Source organism: Muscardinus avellanarius (genome assembly GCF_963383645.1).
Source record: "Muscardinus avellanarius genome assembly, chromosome: 1".
Taxonomy (NCBI): Eukaryota; Metazoa; Chordata; class Mammalia; order Rodentia; family Gliridae; genus Muscardinus; species Muscardinus avellanarius.
In genome coordinates this window covers 222,492,492-222,513,651 of record NC_137786.1, presented here as the reverse complement: position 1 = coordinate 222,513,651, position 21,160 = coordinate 222,492,492, and the positions used below count along the sequence as shown (strand labels likewise).

Below are 21,160 nucleotides of genomic sequence, written 5' to 3'. Positions count from 1 at the left end.
GAAGAATGAGTACCACAAAAGAATTAAGAAACATAATGAAGCATGATACATTTGGGTGACTGACACATGTTCTTGTGATTAGGCTTTAGTACAAATAATTTTATTTGTAAATTAAACCATAGGACACAACTTTCTTTCTTGCAATATAATTTTGTGTCATGCAGTATAATTTTACAAACACAATAATCATTATGCGTATAAGCCCATAAGAAACTATTTAAAACCACCTTTTATTTTTCAGTTTCACCAGGGATTCTTTTACATCCTTGTTCCGTAGGCTATAAATAGCAGGGTTCAACATGGGAATCACAAGGATGTAAAACACTGAGGTCATTTTGTCTTGATCAAGGGAGTAGGAAGAGCTGGGTCGGAAATACATGAAGAGCATGGTTCCCTGAAAAATTGCAACCGCAGTTAAGTGGGAGGCGCAGGTGGAGAAAGCCTTGAGCCTCCCCTCAGCAGAGCTGATCTTTAGGACTGATGAGATGATGTAACAGTAAGAGACCAGGACTCCTGAAATGGTGCTCAGCTCAATAAAACCAAAAAGGGCGAATAACACGAGTTCATTGATCTGTGTGTCAGAACAGGAAAGGAGTAAAAGTGGAGGTAAATCACAGAAGAAGTGATTAATCTCGTTAGACCCACAAAAGCATAAGTGGAATGCCAATGCTGTATGTATCAAAGAATCTACGGTTCCCACCAGGTAAACTCCAGCCACCAGCTGGGTGCACACTCTGTTGGACATGTCCACCGCATAGAGCAAGGGGTTGCTAATGGCTTTGTACCGATCAAAGGCCATCACAGCCAGCAGCATGCACTCGGCATCTATGAAGGCACAGACAAGAAAGAGCTGCAGAGCACAGCCAATGAAGGGAATTGATTTGTTCCTGGCAAGTAGGTTCTCCAGCATCTTGGGACCAACTGCAGTGGAATAACAGAGATCAGAGAAGGAGAGGTGGCTGAGGAAAAAGTACATTGGTGTGTGAAGCTGGGAATCCATTCTAATTAAGATGATCATTCCAAGATTTGTCAAGAGGGTAACAAGATAAATGGCTAGAAATATAATGAACAGTGTCACTCTCATTTCGGGGTTTTCGGTGAGTCCCAAGAGAAGAAATTCGGTTAATGAGGAGCAGTTTCCCTGGTCCATCCTTCTTTGTTCTTGTTCTAAAGTGTTACAAAATCATCAAGACAATGATAGATTAGGGTTTGGTTTTATTCTGTATATTTATAAATGATTGCGCATAAGACAGAATGTAATTTATTTCTGTAAATTGTTTTCTGTTGACATAGAAATTAGTCCAAACACATTTCAATTTTAAAAGGGTATTATATAAAATATAGTAATTTTTTACTGTAAGAAGTTTATAAGCTTTGATTCTAAATCCATACATGACACCTGAGATGTCTGACTTTGTCTTCTATCACTCATTCTTAGGCAGTGGGTACAAGTAAACTAAAAACTGACTAATATCCAAAAAAATATAAAGAAGATATAAAATTTGCAGCAAGACACCAGAAAATAGAAGGCTGAATACCTCATATCTTGATCAAAAAGGAATATACTCAATTACTTAAAAAAAATTATTGAACTTATCACTGATAGTATTGTGATTAAGTTAATAAATAAAAATCATTATGAATCTGGTTTTGTTGTGTTTAAATTATATTAAAAATTAAGCATACTTCATTAAAATATTCTATCAAACACCAGTAATGGTTCATCTGATTTTTATAAACCCTTTGTACAACTGACCTAGTTCCAAAGAAAATATTACTTAAAAATTAAAAATTTGAGCTTTTGTTTGTGTGCGTGGTACCAGAGATTGAACCCAGGGGCATTCTACCTCCGAGTTACACCCCCAGCCCTATTTTTTATCCTTTATTTTGAAACAGGGTCTCATTAAGTTACAGAGGGCCTCACTAAGTAGCTGAATTTGGCTATGAACCTGCAATCCCCCTATCTCAGCCTTCCAAGTACTGGGATTACAAGCAACCACACCCGGCTCGCATTGACTTTTTATTTGAAATTTTCATTAAAATATAAATGAGTGGCCGGGTGTGGTGGCCCTTGCTTGTAATCCCTGCACTTGGGGGGCCGAGACAGGAGGATCACGCAGGTTTGAAGCCAGCTGTGCTGGTTTAAGAGACCATGTTTCCAAATAAAAAAGTATGAAAAATAGGTCTGTGAGTGTAGCCCAGAGGTAGAAGGGTTTCTAGGAACTCCAGTACCACCAAAACAAACAAACAAACAAACAAATGATAGAAGTTGAACATGTTGCTCACACTTGTAATCCGAGCATTTGGGAGGGTGAAACAGGAGGATCCGGGTTCACAAACAGCCTACATACAGTACTAGTTACTGAGTCCCTTTGCAACCCAGTGAGACCCTGTTTCAAAAAATAAAGAATAAAAAATAGGGCTGGGGGTGTATCTCAGAGGTAGAATGCCATTGGGTTCTATCCTCAGTACCACAAAAACGAAAGTGAGTAGAGAAATAATAAATGTTTTCGTGTCAGATAGTCTTCTATTTCTTGTGCTCATGTATCCATGGATGTGTGAATATGATAGTATACCTATGTGTGTCTATCTGTTGATATATTAAAACTGGGATATGGGTGATGATCTTTATCTCTTTAAATATTCTAATATTATATATCTTTATAAATATTTATATATTGATTTAAATTCATATTGTATTGCTGATGGATCATTTCCATGATTATTTGAATAAAACAATAGGAAGCAAAGGGAAAAGCAAGAACACATTTTGAATTTACAAGTACCATATCACTGCAAAATAATTTTTAAAATGAGATGATTAATTTTAAATCATGATTAAACTATTCATAATTAAAACTTTTATAATCCTAATGCAAATGGTAAATGAAGTCAGTGAATTTCACACAGGGCTAAAAAAATATATATCATTAGCCATTAGATTGCAGAGTATTTTACCTGAGTAACCATGTACAAAGTCATTCATCTACACATTCCTCAGTACTTGATCTTTCATTTCTCCAACAAAAGGTTTTATTTTTCTTCTATTCCTTAAATATAGCCATTCAGAAACCTACCTGAAATGAGTTGTCTTTCTGTCTTTTATCTCTGGTACCTGAAGGATGTATGGGTTCCATTTTATTTCTACCTAGTGACTGTTGAGACTTAAATCTCCTAAGCCTCCATCTTCACTCCTTTGTATTATCCAATCATGATTAATTAGTTACCTGGCTCAATATATTCCCCTGAGAATACCACAACAACTTCAGCAAAGGACGAGCCATTAATTCTTCACAATTTTCCCCAAAATTGATCAAGTCAGACACTGGCCAGAATTTGTTGAACAGTATCTTTATGGCCATGATGGATTATACTTTCTTCATCTTCACCTTCAAACACATAGTGAAAAATTAATATATACTCTAATTAACAATTTTTATATCCTTTTCATTGGTCATTCATTTTTTCCATTTATGAACCATTTTCCCCATTCCATTTTGGAAAATGCTAATTGTGATTTCTACATTTTCCATTACTTCCTGTCTGATGCTACTCACCAATCTCCTTACCAATCAACCCACAGCCAAATCCTTGTGGCTGCTCATTTTCTACCCCACCAGGTCTTCTCTGTGATTTTTATCTGATTATACATGAATGTCTCTATATTCTCACAATCCCCAACATAAATATTCACATATAATGGACTAATAAAGGTGGATTTTAAAGTATATTCAATTTGTTAAGCGAGTAAATGTTCGACAAACAGCAGAAATAGAGTTTGAGCTTTCTACGAATATAGTTTATGTATCCAATTACAATTCTTGTTTTTAAAGTATTTATAGAACACCCTCAAGAAAAAAAAATGCAAGTTCTACTCATTTTCAGAAGTTTTTGCAGTATCTTTAAAAGTATCACAAAATTATGGGATATATACACAATAGAATTTTACTCAGCAATGATGAAGAACAAAACTATGTCATTTGCAGGACAATGGATGGGCATAGAGAACATTATGTGGAGATTAACCAGTCACAGAAAGTCGAGGATTATGTGTTTTCTCTCATATGCAGAAGTAAGGGAATTATTGAGATTTAAGAGGAACTTTAGGTAATGAAGGAGAAATTGCAGTGGAGCAAAGGAAGTGGTTTGGGGAAAGGAGAAGCAGAGGAAGAATTAATGAAAGAAATATGCTGAAATTATACACACATATGAGAATACTAGTGACAAATTCAACATCTTCTATGGGGAAGGACTGGGAGAAACCCGGTAAAAATCACCAAGTGCTGTGTGTGTGTGTGTGTGGGTCCCTACCACTGTGAACCACATTCTGATGTACAGAATGGTAGAGGCATACATGCACACCCAGTTTACACCCATTCCCTCCTCCTCCCTCCTTGTGTTAGGCTAAGTGAGTGACTCTGATGTTTGTGAAGGCGCATCATGAGCATTGGGAGGCTTCCCTCTTCTCTCCTATCCTAAAGTTCACCATTTTTATTCAACTAAAGTTTCTTCTTGATCTCCTAGAGTCCCTCTTATGTCTAAAATGTATGGTCCATTTTTCTAAAAAAAAAAAAAAAAAAGACTCTCCCTCTTTCTTCTTATATGAAAGATTACAAATTCACATAAGATTTTCTTCTTGCTTGACAGTTTCCCCAGGATATATTGTGATTAAATTATAATTAGCATTTATTAGTTTGTTGTATTTCTAGAACATGAGCTCTGTTTTCTTTTTCGATTGTGGTTTAATTGGTCTATCAGAAAAATTTTTCAGCCTATAAGAGTACTAATGTAAAGAATAGGAAAGTCAGGGCTTGTTATTTGATGATGGCTTATTGGGATCTGAGGACCAGTGTACTGTGGGCAAGAGAAAGAACACTTAAGAACTCAATTGACAAAATACAAAGAATACAAACGTATTTACCTAGGTTCATTTGCAAATGTACGGATAAAGTAAATTTGCTATATGTACACAATAGTGTTTTATTTAACTATTAAGAACAAAAATTTAATCCAGGCATGGGGATGCTTGTTTGTAATCCCAGCATTTGGGAGGAGGAGACCAGAAAATCATGGTTTGCAGACAGCCTCACCTACTTTGTGAGGTCCTTTAAAACTCAGTGAGACCCTGTTTCAAAATAAATAATAAAAAATAGGGCTAGGGTTATAGCTCTGAAATAGAATGTGCCTGGGTTCCATTCCCAGTAGCACAAAAAAAAAAAAGAAAAGAAAAATATGTTGTTTTCAGTAAAATTGGTGAAAGTAAAGAATGTCATGCACGCCGGGCGTGGTGGCGCACGCTTGTAATCCCCACGCTTGGGAGGCAGAAACAGGAGGATCGCGCAGGTTCGAAGCCAGCCCCGCGCGCTGCTTTAGGAGACCCTGTGTCCAAATAAAAATGTAAAATTAGGTCTGGGAGTGTAGCCCGGAGATAGAAGGGCTTCCAGGAACCCCAGTACCACCAAAAAAAAAATAAATAAATAAAAAATAAAGTATGTCATGCTAAGTAAGATTAACAAGGTCCACAATTGTATTTTTTTCTTTTATTCCCTAAAGCTGTATAGAAATTGGGAAACAGAGAATTTTTGATAAATGAGAAGAGATTTCAGCAAAATAGTGGAAGGGGATTCATAGAAGAAGGTTGGGGAGAAAAGAGTCTTGATGAAGGAAACAGTTCAAAATATCTTATATACAAATACAAAAATATCAACACCAATCTCAATAACAAGTATGCAGAGAGGGTGAGAGCAGGATAGGATCCAGAGGTAAAAACAGCGAGTGCTGTGTGCAATTATGCTTGTGTCACTCTGAACCCCACCAATATGTAATTGCAGTACAACAATAAAAGTATATTTTTAAAAAAAGAACAATGTACCACTAGAAGTATAAAAAGATTAACAAATTTTAAAATAAATATAATATACACATACATATACACAAAGTGAAATATAATACTGCCCAAGTCCATGAGAAACCCAACATGCCACCAAAGACCTCTTAAAGCCCTGGAAATTGGCTTTCTTACCAATTAGGGTATCATCTAATTATCTCTGTCGCCATCCAGTGTGTAAAATATGTAAGTACACTGTAGCTTCTGGGGCAAAGGAAAAGTACTCACTTACTGCTAAGCAGAGTAATGAGAAAGAGCATTTGCTAGAGAAACTAATTTATTAAGTCTGTTTCAAGTTGGGCATTCTAGGTATTTTTTTTCTGACAACCTTCTACACCAAGCCTCTGAGGCTGGGATCGGAGCCAGCTGAGGGGTCAGGCCAGTGTCGGGGCCAGTGAGGCCAGAACTGGGGCCTCCCATGAGGCAAGGCCGCTGCTTGAGCCAGCGAGGTCTGGATCAGTCCACCGGGTAGCCAGGCCACAACTGGGGCCATCAAGCGTGGGATCGGTACTTGCAACGCGGCATGCACAAAGAAATATCACAGAAAATTAAAACCAGATATTTCCCCTAATCAGCAATAACTAGGAGGAACGGGGCAACAGGAAGTGGTAGAGCTATAGAAAGGGCCCTATAGTGAAGCAATTAAGGTGACCAATATAATATAATAGCACTTCTATATCATTTAGTTTAACTTCTTAGATGCGTTATTTTAACCTAGGCACAAAAGCTCGGAAATGTGTTTTACATGTCATATATATGTGAACGTAGTTCAATTTCAGTGTATTGCAAGAGTTTCACATAAGATTAGAATTAGGATTGCAGATAGCGTTAGCACTTCTATATCATTTATTTTAACTTCTTAGATGCGTTATTTTAACCTAGGCGCAAAAGCTCGGAAAAGTGTTTTACATGTCATATATATGTGAATGTTGTTCAATTTCAGTGTATTGCAATATTTCACATAAGTTTAGAATTAGGATTGCTGATAGCATTAGCCATTCTATATCATTTATTTTAACTTCTTAGATGCGTTAGTTTAACATAGGCGCAGAAGCTCGGAAAAGTGTTTTACATGTCATATATATGTGAACGTAGTTAAATTTCAGTGTATTGCAAGAGTTTCACATAAGTTTAGAATTAGGATTGCAGATAGCGTTAGCACTTCTATATCATTTAGTTTAACTCTTTAAAACGCAGGAGGTACATAAACAAATGTATCAAAGTTAATCACCAAACAAGCATGGGATCAAGGGATGGGGAGGGAATGGGATGGGGACTGGATGAGGGCTAATTGGATGATGTGTGCTTGTATATCCTCTCAAGTCTTATATTCCAATGTGATGCATGATTACAATGCACCAATAAAAATAAATTAAAAAAAAGAACTGAATCTTATTATTTTGGCAAGATTCAGTATGGTTTCTCATTCCTTTTTCTAAGGCACAGTGTTCCAGGCTTTTACTTATGAGCTTGAGCTCTCTTTAATTAACTTCAATAATTTGGAGGATTCTCAGAAATTTGTGATTGACAGGTCTTAGAGATAGACTGTTTTGGGGAATAATAGACCTAGAAAAGTTCACAAAACTCTAAATGAAAACTATATTTTCTTGTATTTTTTTGTTTTCTTTTTCATCTATTTCTATTGGTCTATCCTACCACAAGTTAATCAAATTGATGAGGAAACCTGCATTTACTTATTGAAATAGATTTGCAACCATGTCGATAGTCTTTTGGTATAATATGTCTATATACAAATAATGTTTTTAAAAAAAACATTGCTGATACAAATTCTATATAACACTCCACTGGTCTTTCCACTCAACATTACAAAATACTAAATGTAAATGAGGAAACCTGCATTTACTTGTTGGAATAAACTTGCAATCATGTTGATAGCCTCTGGTATAAGATTCTTATATATAAAACATTTTTTTAAAAGAAAACCATTGCTGATAACAAGTTCTACATAACATTTCACTAGTCTCTCCACTCAGTGCTCCAAAATATAAAATTTGATTATTGATAACAAAATATAACAGTTTTGATCTATGTGTTTTTTGAAATAATTTACATGGGGAAAATTACAGTTTTAAATACTTGCCAATGATCTTCACAATGAAGGGGATCCTATGTAAGATTCTAAGTGCTATTAAAACCAATTACCTCTTTAAATTACACTGACAGTATTTCTATTATAATTACCAATGTTTTCAGAAAAATAAATTACAATGATTATAGGCCCTTAACTATTCTCTGAGAGTCTCTTGCAAATGAGCATGTTTATAATCTTTCAATTATTTTAGGTCCCCAAAGACACAAGAATGAATGTAAAAGCCCTTGGTTCTACTTATGAAATTATTCAGGTAGTCATTTAGAAAACAGTTCCTTCCTTGGTAAGTAGCTTCTGTGTTTATTACTTCTGGTTTTCATGGGCAACAACTGGAGTTAAGGGCTGGAAGTAGAGCTCAGTGGCACAGTGCTTGCTTAGCATGCACGAGGCTATGGATTCAGCTCCCACCACTGGAAAAAAAATGAGGGTGTGTTTATCAACAGCAAGAACTGATAATTTGTCTAAATAGACAAGAAAAGACATTAGTTCACACACAGTAATCTACCTCTTTCACTGTTCCTAATATATTTTCTGGTGCCGTCTGAAATATCTTTGTTTTAATCGTTTTTGTACAGATAAGAAAAGATGCATGGGTGTCTATACACTATTTTAAATTGATATATTTTATGCATTAATTTTTTTAATATTTGAAGATGAGATATTTGACAATAAGTGCAACACCAGGTAGATGAAGAGATACTTCAGGGGAATGACTGAGGGGGTTTAGGAAAGGAAGAAGAACTCATAAAGAGTATATTAGTTGAAATAGTACTATGAATATATACAGAACTATCAGTTTCAATATCAAAGACATGTGCAAGGCGGTGGAGGGGACAGAGGGACCCAGTGGGGAGGGCACCAAGGGTCTGTCATTATACAACATTTTTTTAAGACATTGATTTGTAGCTAAATGTTGTAAATATGTTACCAATCAATGTTCACTCAGTATTTAAAAAAAAAACAGATAGATGCCAATAGTACAAAAAATAACCATTTTTTAATCAGCTTGGTTTAGTGTGTAGACAGGATTCATTGCATTACCCAAAAAAATCTCTTCTGAAATAGTATATTGAGTCATTAATTACTGACATGCATTTTAATTTTACTAATATTAATTTGGGTTTATGTTTAAAAATATAAATATTTTTCTAGCCTACGTTTCAATAAAAAGACTCTACATCAAGAGATAAATCAAAGCACATGAGTATATATTAAATACTGGAAAAATAGTTTAAAAATTCTCATTCTAATATATTCTTCATGAATCTTTTTTAAATTATTTTTATTTTTTGCGGTACTGGGAATGGAACCCAGGGATATTCTACCTCGGAACTGCACCCTGTCCTATTTTTTATTCTTTATTTTGAAAAAGGGTCTCTGAGCTGCAAAGCACCTCACTAAGTAGCTGAGGCTGTCCTCAAACAACAGCAGTCCTCCTTTCTCATCCTCCCAAATGCTAGGTTTACAAGTGTGCACCACTACATTTGACTCTACATTAATCTATTTTGAATGAGATGTATATTTACCTGTCTCTTCTCTTGTTTCTTTCTTCCTTCCTTCCTTCCTTCCCCCAACCTTGCGCTAGGGCTAGCACACTGTTTCTTTCTTTCTCTCTCTCTCTCTCTCTCTCTCTCTCTCTCTCTCTCTCTCTCTCTCTCTCTCTCTCTCTCTCTCTCTTTCTCTCTTTCTCTCTCTCTCTCTCCTCTCTCCCCTCTCCCCTCTCCCCCCCCCTCTAGTTCTCTCTCTCTCTTTCTGGTGCTGGAGATGGAGCCCAGAGACATTATACCTCTGAGCTACACCCCCAGCCCTATTTTTTAATCTCTTTATTTTTTGAAACAGGGTCTCACTGAGTTGAAAAGGGCCTTGCTAAGTAGCTGAGGCTGTCCGTGAACCACAGTCCTCTAGTTGCTGCCTTCTGAATGCTGGGATTGCATGTGTGCGCCACTGCGCCCAGCTTATTTTTTTATTTTTTTTTATTTTTTTTTTTATTAAACAGTGTCAGCCGGGCGTGGTGGCGCATGCTTGTAATCCCTGCGCTGGGGAGGCAGAGACAGGAGGATCGCGCAGGTTCGAAGCCAGCCCAGCGCGCTGGCTTAGGAGACCCTGTTTCCAAATAAAAATGTAAAAATAGGTCTGGGAGTGTAGCCCGGAGTTAGAAGGGCTTCCAGGAACCCCAGTACCACCAAAAAAAACAAAAAACAAAAAAAACCCCAAAAAAACAGTGTCTCTTTACCTGCATGGTGGCTCACGCCTGTAATCCCCGTGCTTGGGAAGCATAGACAGGAGGATCACACAGGTTCAAAGCCAGCCGCGCTGGTTTAAGAGACCCTGTTTCCAAAAATTAAAAAGTATAAAAATAGGTCTGGGAGTGTAGACTAGGGGTAGAAGGGCTTCCAGGAACCCCAGTACCACCAAAAAAAAAAAAAAAAAAACACAAAACAAAACAAAAAACAGTGTCTCATTAAATTCCTGAGGCTGTCTCAGAAACTGCATTCCTCCGGTCTCAGCCTCTCAAATACTGATGCTACAGGCATGCACCACTGTGCTAATCTGCTTTTTCATTATACCATATTGAGTCTATTATTTCCTTCAGTCCTGTCAGCCAGTATAGTTTTACCTTTGGGGAACAAAATGTTGGTGAAATCGTACATTGATCCAAGTACATGTGGAGCCAACTGTCTAAAGGCAAAAATAGTCATTAATCTAAATAAGATAAAATGAACTGGGCATGGCTGCACATGCCAATCCCAGTATTTGAGAAGTGAGGATAGAAAGATCACAGGTTTCAAGCCATCCTCAGCAACCTAGCAAGACCATCAGCCACTTAATAAGATTCAAAAAATAATAATTAAAATGACTGGGTGTGTAGCTCAGAGGTAGAATGCCACGGGACTCAATCTCCAGTAACAAAAGAAAAGAAAAAAGGGAAAATATACAACTATGAAAACTAGTTGCTTCTGAACTCTGAAATAAACCTCTCAGAGTTTATATTTCAAAGATATTGAAATATAGATTGCTTTTTCTTATTGTCTCTTAAAGACAATAAAATGAACGTGCACCTAATTATGTTTTTCTCCTTTAATCCATACCACCTTTTAGGAAATTAGGATTCTCAAAAAGAGAAAAAGCATGCAGAAGATGGAATTCATAGACAGAAACTACAGCTTGGTCACGGAATTTATTCTATTAGGTTTTCCAACTCGCCCTGAACTACAGATTGTGCTATTCTTCGTATTTCTGACCTTGTATGGTATGATTTTGTTGGGGAACATTGGATTAATGGCATTAATCAGAATTGATCCGCGCCTTCAGACGCCCATGTATTTCTTCCTCAGTAACCTGTCCTTTGTGGACCTTTGTTACTCCTCCGTTATTGTGCCCAAGATGCTGATCAATTTCCTCTCAGAGAGGAAATCCATTTCCTACTATGGCTGTGCACTCCAGTTTTATTTCTTCTGCACTTTTGCAGATACTGAATCTTTTATCTTGGCAGCCATGGCATATGACCGCTACGTTGCCATCTGTAACCCTTTACTGTACACCGTTGTCATGTCCCGGGGCATCTGTGTACGCTTGATTGTCCTGTCATACATTGGAGGCAACATGAGCTCTCTGGTTCACACATCCTTCGCCTTTATTCTGAAATACTGTGACAAGAACGTCATCAATCATTTCTTCTGTGACCTCCCTCCTTTGCTTAAGCTCTCATGCACAGACACATCAGTTAACGAGTGGCTGCTCTCCACCTACGGCAGCTCAGTGGAGATTATCTGTTTTATCATCATCATCATCTCCTATTTTTTTATTCTTCTCTCAGTCTTGAAGATCCGTTCTGCTGGTGGGAGAAAGAAAACCTTCTCTACCTGTGCCTCTCACTTGACTTCTGTGGCCATCTATCAAGGGACCCTGCTCTTCATTTACTCCCGGCCCAGCTCCCTCTACTCTCCCAACACGGATAAGTTTATATCAGTGTTCTACACCATCATCATCCCTGTGCTGAATCCTCTGATTTATAGTTTGAGAAATAAAGATGTAAAAGATGCAGCTAAAAAAGCTCTGAGGTCAAAGGTAGATTCTTCATGAACAGCTATATCCAAAGAATCATCTATTTCCTCAATTGCAAACTTTAAATGGAAATGTCATAAAAACGTACCATCAAACACATAAGTACTCACAGTATAGATTTTATCAAAGACTTGATGTTCAACCCACTCAAAGGTATTTTATAATCCCAAGATGTAAGTAAATAATAACTATTATTCAAAATGTATTCAATCACAAGTTTGTAATGTATATTAAAGTGTGCTGCTTCAAATTATATTAAAAGATATAGTAAATACCTCAGGAAATTGGTGTACTTGTATGTATGTGTGTAGAATGCTAGATGAGGGAAAAAAGCCAGATTTCCTTTATATGCCTAGTCTCTATCTAGTAAAGAGTGGTACACTGAACAAGTTATTGTTTGATTTACCTGTGCTTCTGTTAACCTGTAAAATGGGGAAAAAAACAGTTGCCTCTCTCATTGAGAGTCTCATTTTTATAGGGTTAATACTTTTAAATGCTAATAAGAGTGCGCAGACAATTTAACAAGTTGGATGTTTGTTATATATGTTTACATGATGCATTTATTCAAAGGTATATTGCACATTAATGGTGTAAGAAAGGAATCTCAGAAAAGCAAATTTATAAAATTTTTATAAAGTGCTCATTAATACTTTTTATAATTTTCTATACTTAAAACACTTTTAAATGATTTGGAAACTTTTTTCTAAATAGCAGCTTGAACAAAATAGTAAGCTATAATGAGAAAAAAGTAATTATATTTTTGCCTACCAGTTTGTTGGTTTTGTTATTGTCTATATGCATCAAAGTGTTATTGAGAGTGTGAAAAATTCTTCTCTGGCATCTCAGAAACATAATAAAATATTAATATTGCATAGGGTTCTACCTGTATTCTCAAGGGAAGTTGGCCCAATGTCATGGTCGAACAACATAGACATTTTAGAAGATAGAAATCAGAGGTTGTGTCATCTCAAAATGTAATTACAAACACATATTGATTTGTATACATATTATCATAATAAATATCCATAAGCTATTATATTGGAATATCAGTGTAAAAGTTAATTTGTTAATTTATTTTGGTTCTGAAGATTGATACCAGGAACATTCTACCTCTGAGTTATACCCAAAGCCACATTTTATTTTTTATTTGGAAACAGGGTTTCTCTAAGTTGCTTAGAGCCATGGAGAAAGAGAGAGAGAGGAGAGAGAGAAAGAATAGAAGAGAACATGCAATCCTTCTGTCTTAGTCTCTGAAGTACTGGGATTACAGAACTGCATCAAAATATTCAAAGAGATAAATTACAAAGAAGAAATAAAACATAAAGGCCAGGCCAGAGAAAGAAATATTTTTCATCAAATAAATACACAAAAAACAAACACTACCTCAAACAGTAGTTACAACTCAAGATGTTATAAATTAAAAACTATTTCTCAATAACCATACTGAATATATCTGCAACCAATTCAGTAAGGGTTTAGAGGAATCCACTCCTCAATCAAAAGACATAAGTTAAAAAATTATTAAAATCATAATCCAACTATATGCTATCTTTATGTACCATAAAGTGAAGATAGTCACACACTAAAGGTGAAAGGCTAGAGCCACGTAATCCATGCTAATAGAAATCAAAGACAGAGCTGGGCCTGGTGGCACATGCTTGTAATCCCAGCATTCAGGAGGCTGAGACGAGAGGATAGCAGTTCGTGAACAGCCTCAGCTACTTAGTGAGGCCCTCTGCAACTCAGTGAGACCCGGTTTCAAAATAAAGAATAAAAAGTAGGGCAGGGGGTGTAGTTCAGAGGTCTAATGGCCCTGGGTTTCATCTTCAGACCAGCAAAAAAAAAAAACACCAGAATTCAAAGACAAGTAGGTGTAGCAACACTCATATCATACATAATAGACCTCATGCCTAAAATTAACATGAGACAAAACAGGTCATATTTTACTGGTAAGAGAAAAAAAATCCTTCTGGAGGATATAACAACAGTCAACATTTTTGTCCGAAACATAGGTGCAACCACTTTCTTTTTTTTTCTTTTTTTGCCTGATACCAAGCTTTTAATGACTTAAAGATAACATTTCAATATTTCTTTTTACTTTCTTTCTTACCAGAGAATATTTTTTTTCTATTTTTTAGGTGAAACTATCATATATTTATATATTTATTTTTCAGAAAAAAAAATCTATCCTAATATGGAAAATGGACTCTAGATACCCAAAACGATCTTGAAAAAGAACAAAGCTAGAAGATATATATTTTCTGATTTCAAACCATATAAAGCTACAATAATTGAAACAGTGTAGTACTATTCTAAAGGCAGATATATAAACCATTGGAGTTAAATAAAAGCCTAGAGCTAAATTCTTCCCTATATTGTCAAGTTATTTTTGACAAGGTTTCCACGAACATTTGGTGGTAGAAATAATATTCTTTTAACTAAATATTGTTGAAACATAATAATTACATGGAAAAGAATAAAGTTGGACCCTTACCTAATCCCATATACAAATATTAACTCAAAATAGATAAAAGACCTAAATATAAATCTTAAGACTATAAACTTTTAGGAGAAAATCTGGGTCATAAAACCTCACAACATTGAAATTGGCAGTGATTTCTTGGATATGATTTCAATGGCACAGGCAACAGAAGAGTATACAAACTCCCTAAAAAAAAATATTGTATATCCAAAGACAATGTAAACAGAGTTAACAGTTACTAATCGAATGGGATAAAATATTTCCAAATGCTATATCTGAAGGTATATTAATATTCCAACTAGAAATCCTAAAAATTAACAACAATAAAGGCAAACAATACCATTTAGAGATAGGTAAAAGACTAACATAAATAATGAATCTCCACAGATAACCAGTCTTAGTTTCTTAAAACAAAATATTTATGACATTAAGTCTCACATCAATTTTGATACAATAATATTGAGAGAGTTCCACACTCCTCTCACACCAGTAGATCAGTATTCTAGAAAAAAGTCAATAAAGATATCTCAGACCTAAAGAATGTCATAAACCAAATGGCCATTGATGAATTTAGACACAAACTTTTAAATAAAATACTGACGATGCACAATCAAAACCACATCAAGAAAATTATACACCTTGACCAAGTCGGTTCATCCCAGAGATGCAACATACAAAAAAGCAATTCATGTAATAAACCACATAACGAGAACTAAGGACTGAAACTATATGATCATTTCAGTAGATGCTGAAAACTCATTCAACAAAATACAGCACACTTTCATGTTAAAAACCCTACAGAAGATAAAAATAGTGGGAACATATCTCAAAATTATAATGGCAATTTACAATAGGCCACAGAAACAGCACAAGGTTGTACACTACCACAAGTTTTGAATATAGTACTTTAGACACTAGCCAAAAAAAAAAAAAAATAAGGCTAAAGAAGGAAATCAAAGGAGTACAAATAAGAAAATAAGAACTGAAACTATCTCTATTTGCAGATAACATATTAAACGTAGAAAACCCAATAAAGTCAAACAAAAGGCATTTAGAGCTTATCGACAAAGTCAAGAAAGTATCCTGATACAAAAATCAGTCTTACAAATTTAGAAGTTTTTCTGTTTGCCATCTGTAAATCGATTAAAAATGAAATTATTTTTTTTTACTCATGACATTCCCGCAAACCATAAAATACTTATGGATAAACCTACCCAAAGAGGTAAAAGAACTCTATGAGAAAAATTATAAAGCACTGAAAAGTAAAATTGAAGAAGATTCTAGAAGATGGAAGGACTTCCCATGCTCATGTATAAGCAGAATAAATATCATCAAAATGATCATAATTCAAAAAGTGATCTACAAATACACTGCACTATTCATTAAAATATTAAGGTCATTCTTCACAGATTTAGAAAGATTAGTCTTTAAACTTAATGAAATAATATAAAATCCTGAATGGCTTAAATAATTTTTAACAAGAAGAATCATGCATAAGGCATCCCAATATCTGACTTCAAACAATACTACAGAGCCAATATAATAAAAATAGCATGTTATAGGCACAAAAACAGAAAAATAGACCAATGATGCAGAATAGAAGACTCAAAAATGAAGTTACACACTTAGGGCCAACTAAATTTTTACAAAGGGGTCAAAAACATACACTAGAAAAAAAGAGAGCCTCTATAACAAATGGTGTTGGCAAAACCAGTTACCTATATGCAGAAAAAATAGAAATCAACTTTACTTTCTCACCCTGCCAAGAGTCAATTTAAGATGGATCAAATACATGTAAATTAGACCACAGTCCTTGTAGTTACTTGAATAAGAAACAGGATCAACACTCCAACACATTGGTATGAGTAAAGACTTATCAAGATTCAGAAGGCACAGAAAATTAAAATGAAGATAAATATGCGATTGGATTAAACTTAATAGCTTCTGTTCAAAAAAGGAAACTATCAAAAATCTCAACAGAAAGCTGAGAGAACAGAAGAGGAGATTTTTGACAGCTATGTCTTTGACAGTGAACTAATATCTAGAGTATACACAGAATTCAAGAAACTTACAATAACAACAAATAAAACAGACAGCACAATCAATCAGAAAGTGGGCAAGTAAATGAAATAGATACTTAACAAAAGAATAAATACTAATTGGAAAAAAATGTATGAAAAACTGTGTAATATCATTACCAATTAGAGAAACACAAATCAAAGTATTCTGAAATTTCACCTAACTCCAATTAGAATGAAAATCATTAAAAACACAAACTATAGCAAGCAACACAGAATTGCAGAGATTACCAGAAGGACAAATAAAAAATTAACAGTAGAAATAATCCAGAGTTTCTGAAAGGAATCTAGAGAGAGTCTGAAAGAAATAAAAGAACAAACAAAAGATCTGATAGCCTGAACAGGAACCTGAAAGAAGCTTAGAAGGAATTGAAAGATGCAATTATTGAAGTGAAGGCATCAACACAAACTATAAATAATAGATTAGAAAACACAGAAGATAGAAGATGATTACTCCAAAAATGAACATACAGCATGTAATTTAGAAAAAGTAATTTGACAGCAAGAATTGGACATCAAAGAATATGAGCCCATCTTTTAAAAAAAACTAATCTAAGAATAGTAGGCACAGAGAAGAGTAAAGAAGAAGAAACCAAAGGGATTAACAATCTCTTCAAAGAAGTAACATCACAAAATTTTCCAAACATAAAAAATAGGGCAATACACAGGAGAAGAAAACCTAGAGAATGTCCTTTAGACAAGATCAGAGAAAAGGTTCAACTGGCCACATAATTGTCAAGTTGACTAACACAAAAGCCAAGAGAATTTTAAGACAACAAAGGCAAAACACAAAGTGACATTCAGAGACAAACAAATTAAAATAATTTTATACTTCTCAAACTAAGTCATAAAAGCAGGGCTTGGAACAACATATTCTAAACTCTGAAAGAAAACTACTTGTAGCCAAACATTTTTTACCCAGCAAAACTATCTCTCAAATTTGATGGGAAAATAAAAATCTCCCAAGACAAACAGAAGCTGAATAAATTTATCTCTTACAAACCAGCAGTAGAGAAAATACTCACAGAGATGAACTGCAACTATAAGTGAGTAATAAATGAAAGAACCAGAGAAAGAATATTTTCCACTAAACAAATGACTAAGCAAAGAAAAAAAAACACTACTTCAAACAAAAGATTATACTTTAATATGTGTAATTATATAATTAATAATAAACTCTATGTATTTTGCATCATATATAAATTGTGTGTGTTTGTGTGTCTGTAAAATTTCAGAATTCTTCCTGACAGATCTATTTGGAGACAACATTAAAGAGTTAAAGCTGAACTTTTGCCAGTGTTGGTGATGAAAACACAGGGGAGGATTCAGAACCAAAAATACAATTAATCTTGTCAAAGCCTGAGGGAAAATGCTTCAGAACTTAAGTCCCAAGCGGTACCTGATAAAATAAAATGCTCTCTGCTTGACATTCAGCTACTGAAGAACTGCTGATCTTAGGTAAGCTCCTGCATTTCCACTTTCATGGATATCTAGTGATTGAAAAGAATCACTTTACATTTTTACTTTTTTTCCTTACTTTTTGCGGTACTGAGGTTTAATCCAGGGGTATTCTGCTTCTGTGATACACCCTAGACCTATTTTATTTTTTAATTTTGCTTTGAAACAGTGTCTCTAAATTGCTGAGGGCCTTGTCAATTTACTCTGGTTCCCTTTGAATCTGAAATTCTCCTGATTCTGCCTCTCACACAGGCAGAACCTCCTCAAGGACAGATAAGGAACAAATATCTGCTTGAGAGAAATGTGAAAGGCAAAGTTCTAATGATCTGTTTAGTTACTTAGAAATGTAACCAAAAAATTGAAACCTATCTCCAGCTTGAGCTGATTATTTCTTGGCTTATGCTTCACTGCTTGTGCGTTGTTATTTGCTCTGTGTAAGAATAAAAGCTATGAGGAGACTTGGAGATTTGCTACATTCCTGAGCCAGCTGCAACCCCTCGCTCATCTTAAGGACAAAAAAAATATATTATATATTTTATATAATATGTTATAATTATATAATTATTATATAAAATATTACATATATAATATTTTCCAAGCTGTTTTATTAAATTGGCAATTTCCCTAAGATAAAAATGACAATAAAGATGCAGATGCCTAGGGGCATTCTACCTCCAAACTACATCACTATTTTTTATTTTTTACTTTGTAAAAGGGTCTCACTAAATTGGGGAGGGCCTCACTAGGTAGCTGAAGGTGGCCGAAAACCTGTGATCTTCCTGTCTCAGCCTCCCAAATATTGGAATTACAAGCACACAGCACCAGGTTCGGCCAACAGATTCCATTTTGCCTTACAAATATATTATTGATGTTCAAAGCACAAAACATACTTCTATCATTTTTTATCATTTATCAAAAGTTTAGGCAAGAAGAAAAAAGAATGGACAAGGGAAATTGCTCCTCCTTGGATGAATTCATCTTTTTGGGAATCACCAATAACCCTGAAATGAAAGTGATCCTGTTTACCACATTTCTCCTTGTTTATCTCACTAATCTTCTGGGAAATCTTGGAATGATCTTTTTAATAAGAGTGGATTCTCAGCTTCAGACACCAATGTATTTTTTCCTCAGCCACCTTTCTTTCTGTGACCTCTGCTATTCCACAGCAATTGGCCCCAAGATGCTGGTGGACACATTTGGCCAGGACAAATCCATCCCCTTCTTTGGCTGCGCTCTGCAGTTCTTCGTCTCCTGTACCTTTGCAGATTCGGAGTGTGTCCTGCTGGCAGTGATGGCCTTTGACCGGTACAAGGCCATCAGCAACCCCTTGCTCTATGCAGTCGACATGTCCAGCAAGGTCTGCTCCCTGCTCGTGGCTGGGGTTTACCTGGTGGGAACATCAGATGCTTTGATACACACAACATTGGCGTTTCGCTTGTGTTTCTGTGGGTCTAACAAAATTAATCATTTCTTCTGCGATTTACCTCCTCTCTTCCTCCTTTCCTGTTCTGACATTCAAGTGAATCAGCTGGTATTGTTCAGCATTTTTGGTTTGATTGAAATAAGCACCATTTCAGGAGTCCTGGTCTCTTATTGTTACATCATCTCGTCAGTCCTAAAGATCCGCTCTGCTGAGGGGAGGCTCAAGGCTTTCTCCACCTGCGCCTCCCACTTAACTGCGGTCGCCATTTTCCAGGGAACGATGCTCTTCATGTATTTCCGGCCAAGCACTTCTTACTCCCTAGATCAAGACAAAAAGACCTCACTGTTTTATACCCTTGTGATTCCCATGCTGAACCCTCTGATCTATAGCCTAAGGAACAAGGATGTGAAACAGGCCCTGGAGAAACTGAAAAACAAAAGGTGGTTTTAAATATTTATATAAATCCCCAACCCCTGGCTCACTTGTAGTGCTTTTTTTTTGTCATAAAATTATATAGAATACCACATGAAAAAAATTGCAGAAGCCTAATAGGAAGCTACTGTAGTATTACAAATCTGCCTTGCTCCGTTATGTAAATTACTTTTTTCTGTTAAGAATTTTCACTCTTTTTGTCTTTCGCATTGCTGAGGAACACTGAACTCTCAGACTCTTGTATGCTAGATAAGAGTCCCTCCTTAGATTCTCACTGGTTTACCCAGGATGTCCTCTAACTTACAATTCTCTTGATTCAGGCTCCTATGTAAATAAAATACGTATGTGTTCCATTATGCCCGCTTTCCATTATGCATTTAAAATTTGAATATGGTGCTATCTCCTGACCTTTCTAATTTTGCGAGATTCTTATTTTCTCATTGTTGCATTTAAGTATCATTTCATTTATATTATCAATTTTTACCAAGAGCTTTTGTGCATTTAAGTACTTTGTTTTCATAGTGAATCTAGGTTTTATAGTAAAGATTCCTGTAAAAATCTGGGAGTAACAGATATCAGTTATCTAAGCATTAAAATAACCTATAAAAAGCTTCTAATCCTTAGTGATGTTAAAGGCTATGGAATGAATCCAGAGGAAATGTCCAGGAGAGGGACTTCTTTGGAGTGAGATACTCAGTCTGAATTCTAAAGAACTGAAAATTTGGGATAAGAAAGGATTCTAAGCAGAGTGTCAAGCAACTAGAGAAATCTTGAAACGAAGAAATCTGCATATTTAAAATTTTTTTCTCTTGAAATACAGAATTTTATTTAGAAACTTTAAAAGTAGAAAAAAAAAACCTGTCAAGAAAGACCAGGTGGAAAATGGTTTCCCAATAAAATGGAATTTTAGGGCAACAAAAGTCTAAAAGGCTACAAAAGAGAAATAGCACCACTGTAAATTGAACAGTGGCTAGTTACTTGCAGTTTTTGGCATTAATCAATGAATCTGTGTTTTCTTCTGAATTCCACACAAATCATGCACTAAACAGCAATTTTATCATAAAATACCTGTTTTCTGCACATATTTCAGGATAAGCTACCACCATAATACAAACAATCAATACAAACACATCAGGGCTGAACAATCTCAGTAGTGGGTAACATACATTTTGCAAAATTCTGCCAAACAAAGGAACTGAATAGACTGTGGTCAATGCAATGAGGG

The 21,160-nt window shown here is 35.4% G+C and overlaps 2 protein-coding genes across 2 annotated transcripts; one reads left to right on the top strand and one right to left on the bottom strand.

Moving 5' to 3' along the window:
- Window positions 1-217: 217 nt before the first annotated feature.
- On the bottom strand, window positions 218-1,153 carry LOC308265827 (olfactory receptor 5W2-like; the record flags this gene model as incomplete). Its single annotated transcript, XM_080699747.1, has 1 exon — window positions 218-1,153. Exon 1 carries the CDS (start codon window positions 1,148-1,150, stop codon window positions 218-220), a length of 933 nt encoding a protein of 310 aa, XP_080555873.1. The 5' UTR covers window positions 1,151-1,153.
- A 9,982-nt stretch (window positions 1,154-11,135) lies between these two features.
- Window positions 11,136-19,953, top strand: LOC308259843 (uncharacterized protein; the record flags this gene model as incomplete). The annotated part of the gene is made up of 2 exons (XM_080691148.1): window positions 11,136-12,068; window positions 19,000-19,953. 2 exons carry the CDS (start codon window positions 11,136-11,138, stop codon window positions 19,951-19,953), a joined length of 1,887 nt encoding a protein of 628 aa, XP_080547274.1.
- Between the last annotated feature and the right edge of the window lie 1,207 nt (window positions 19,954-21,160).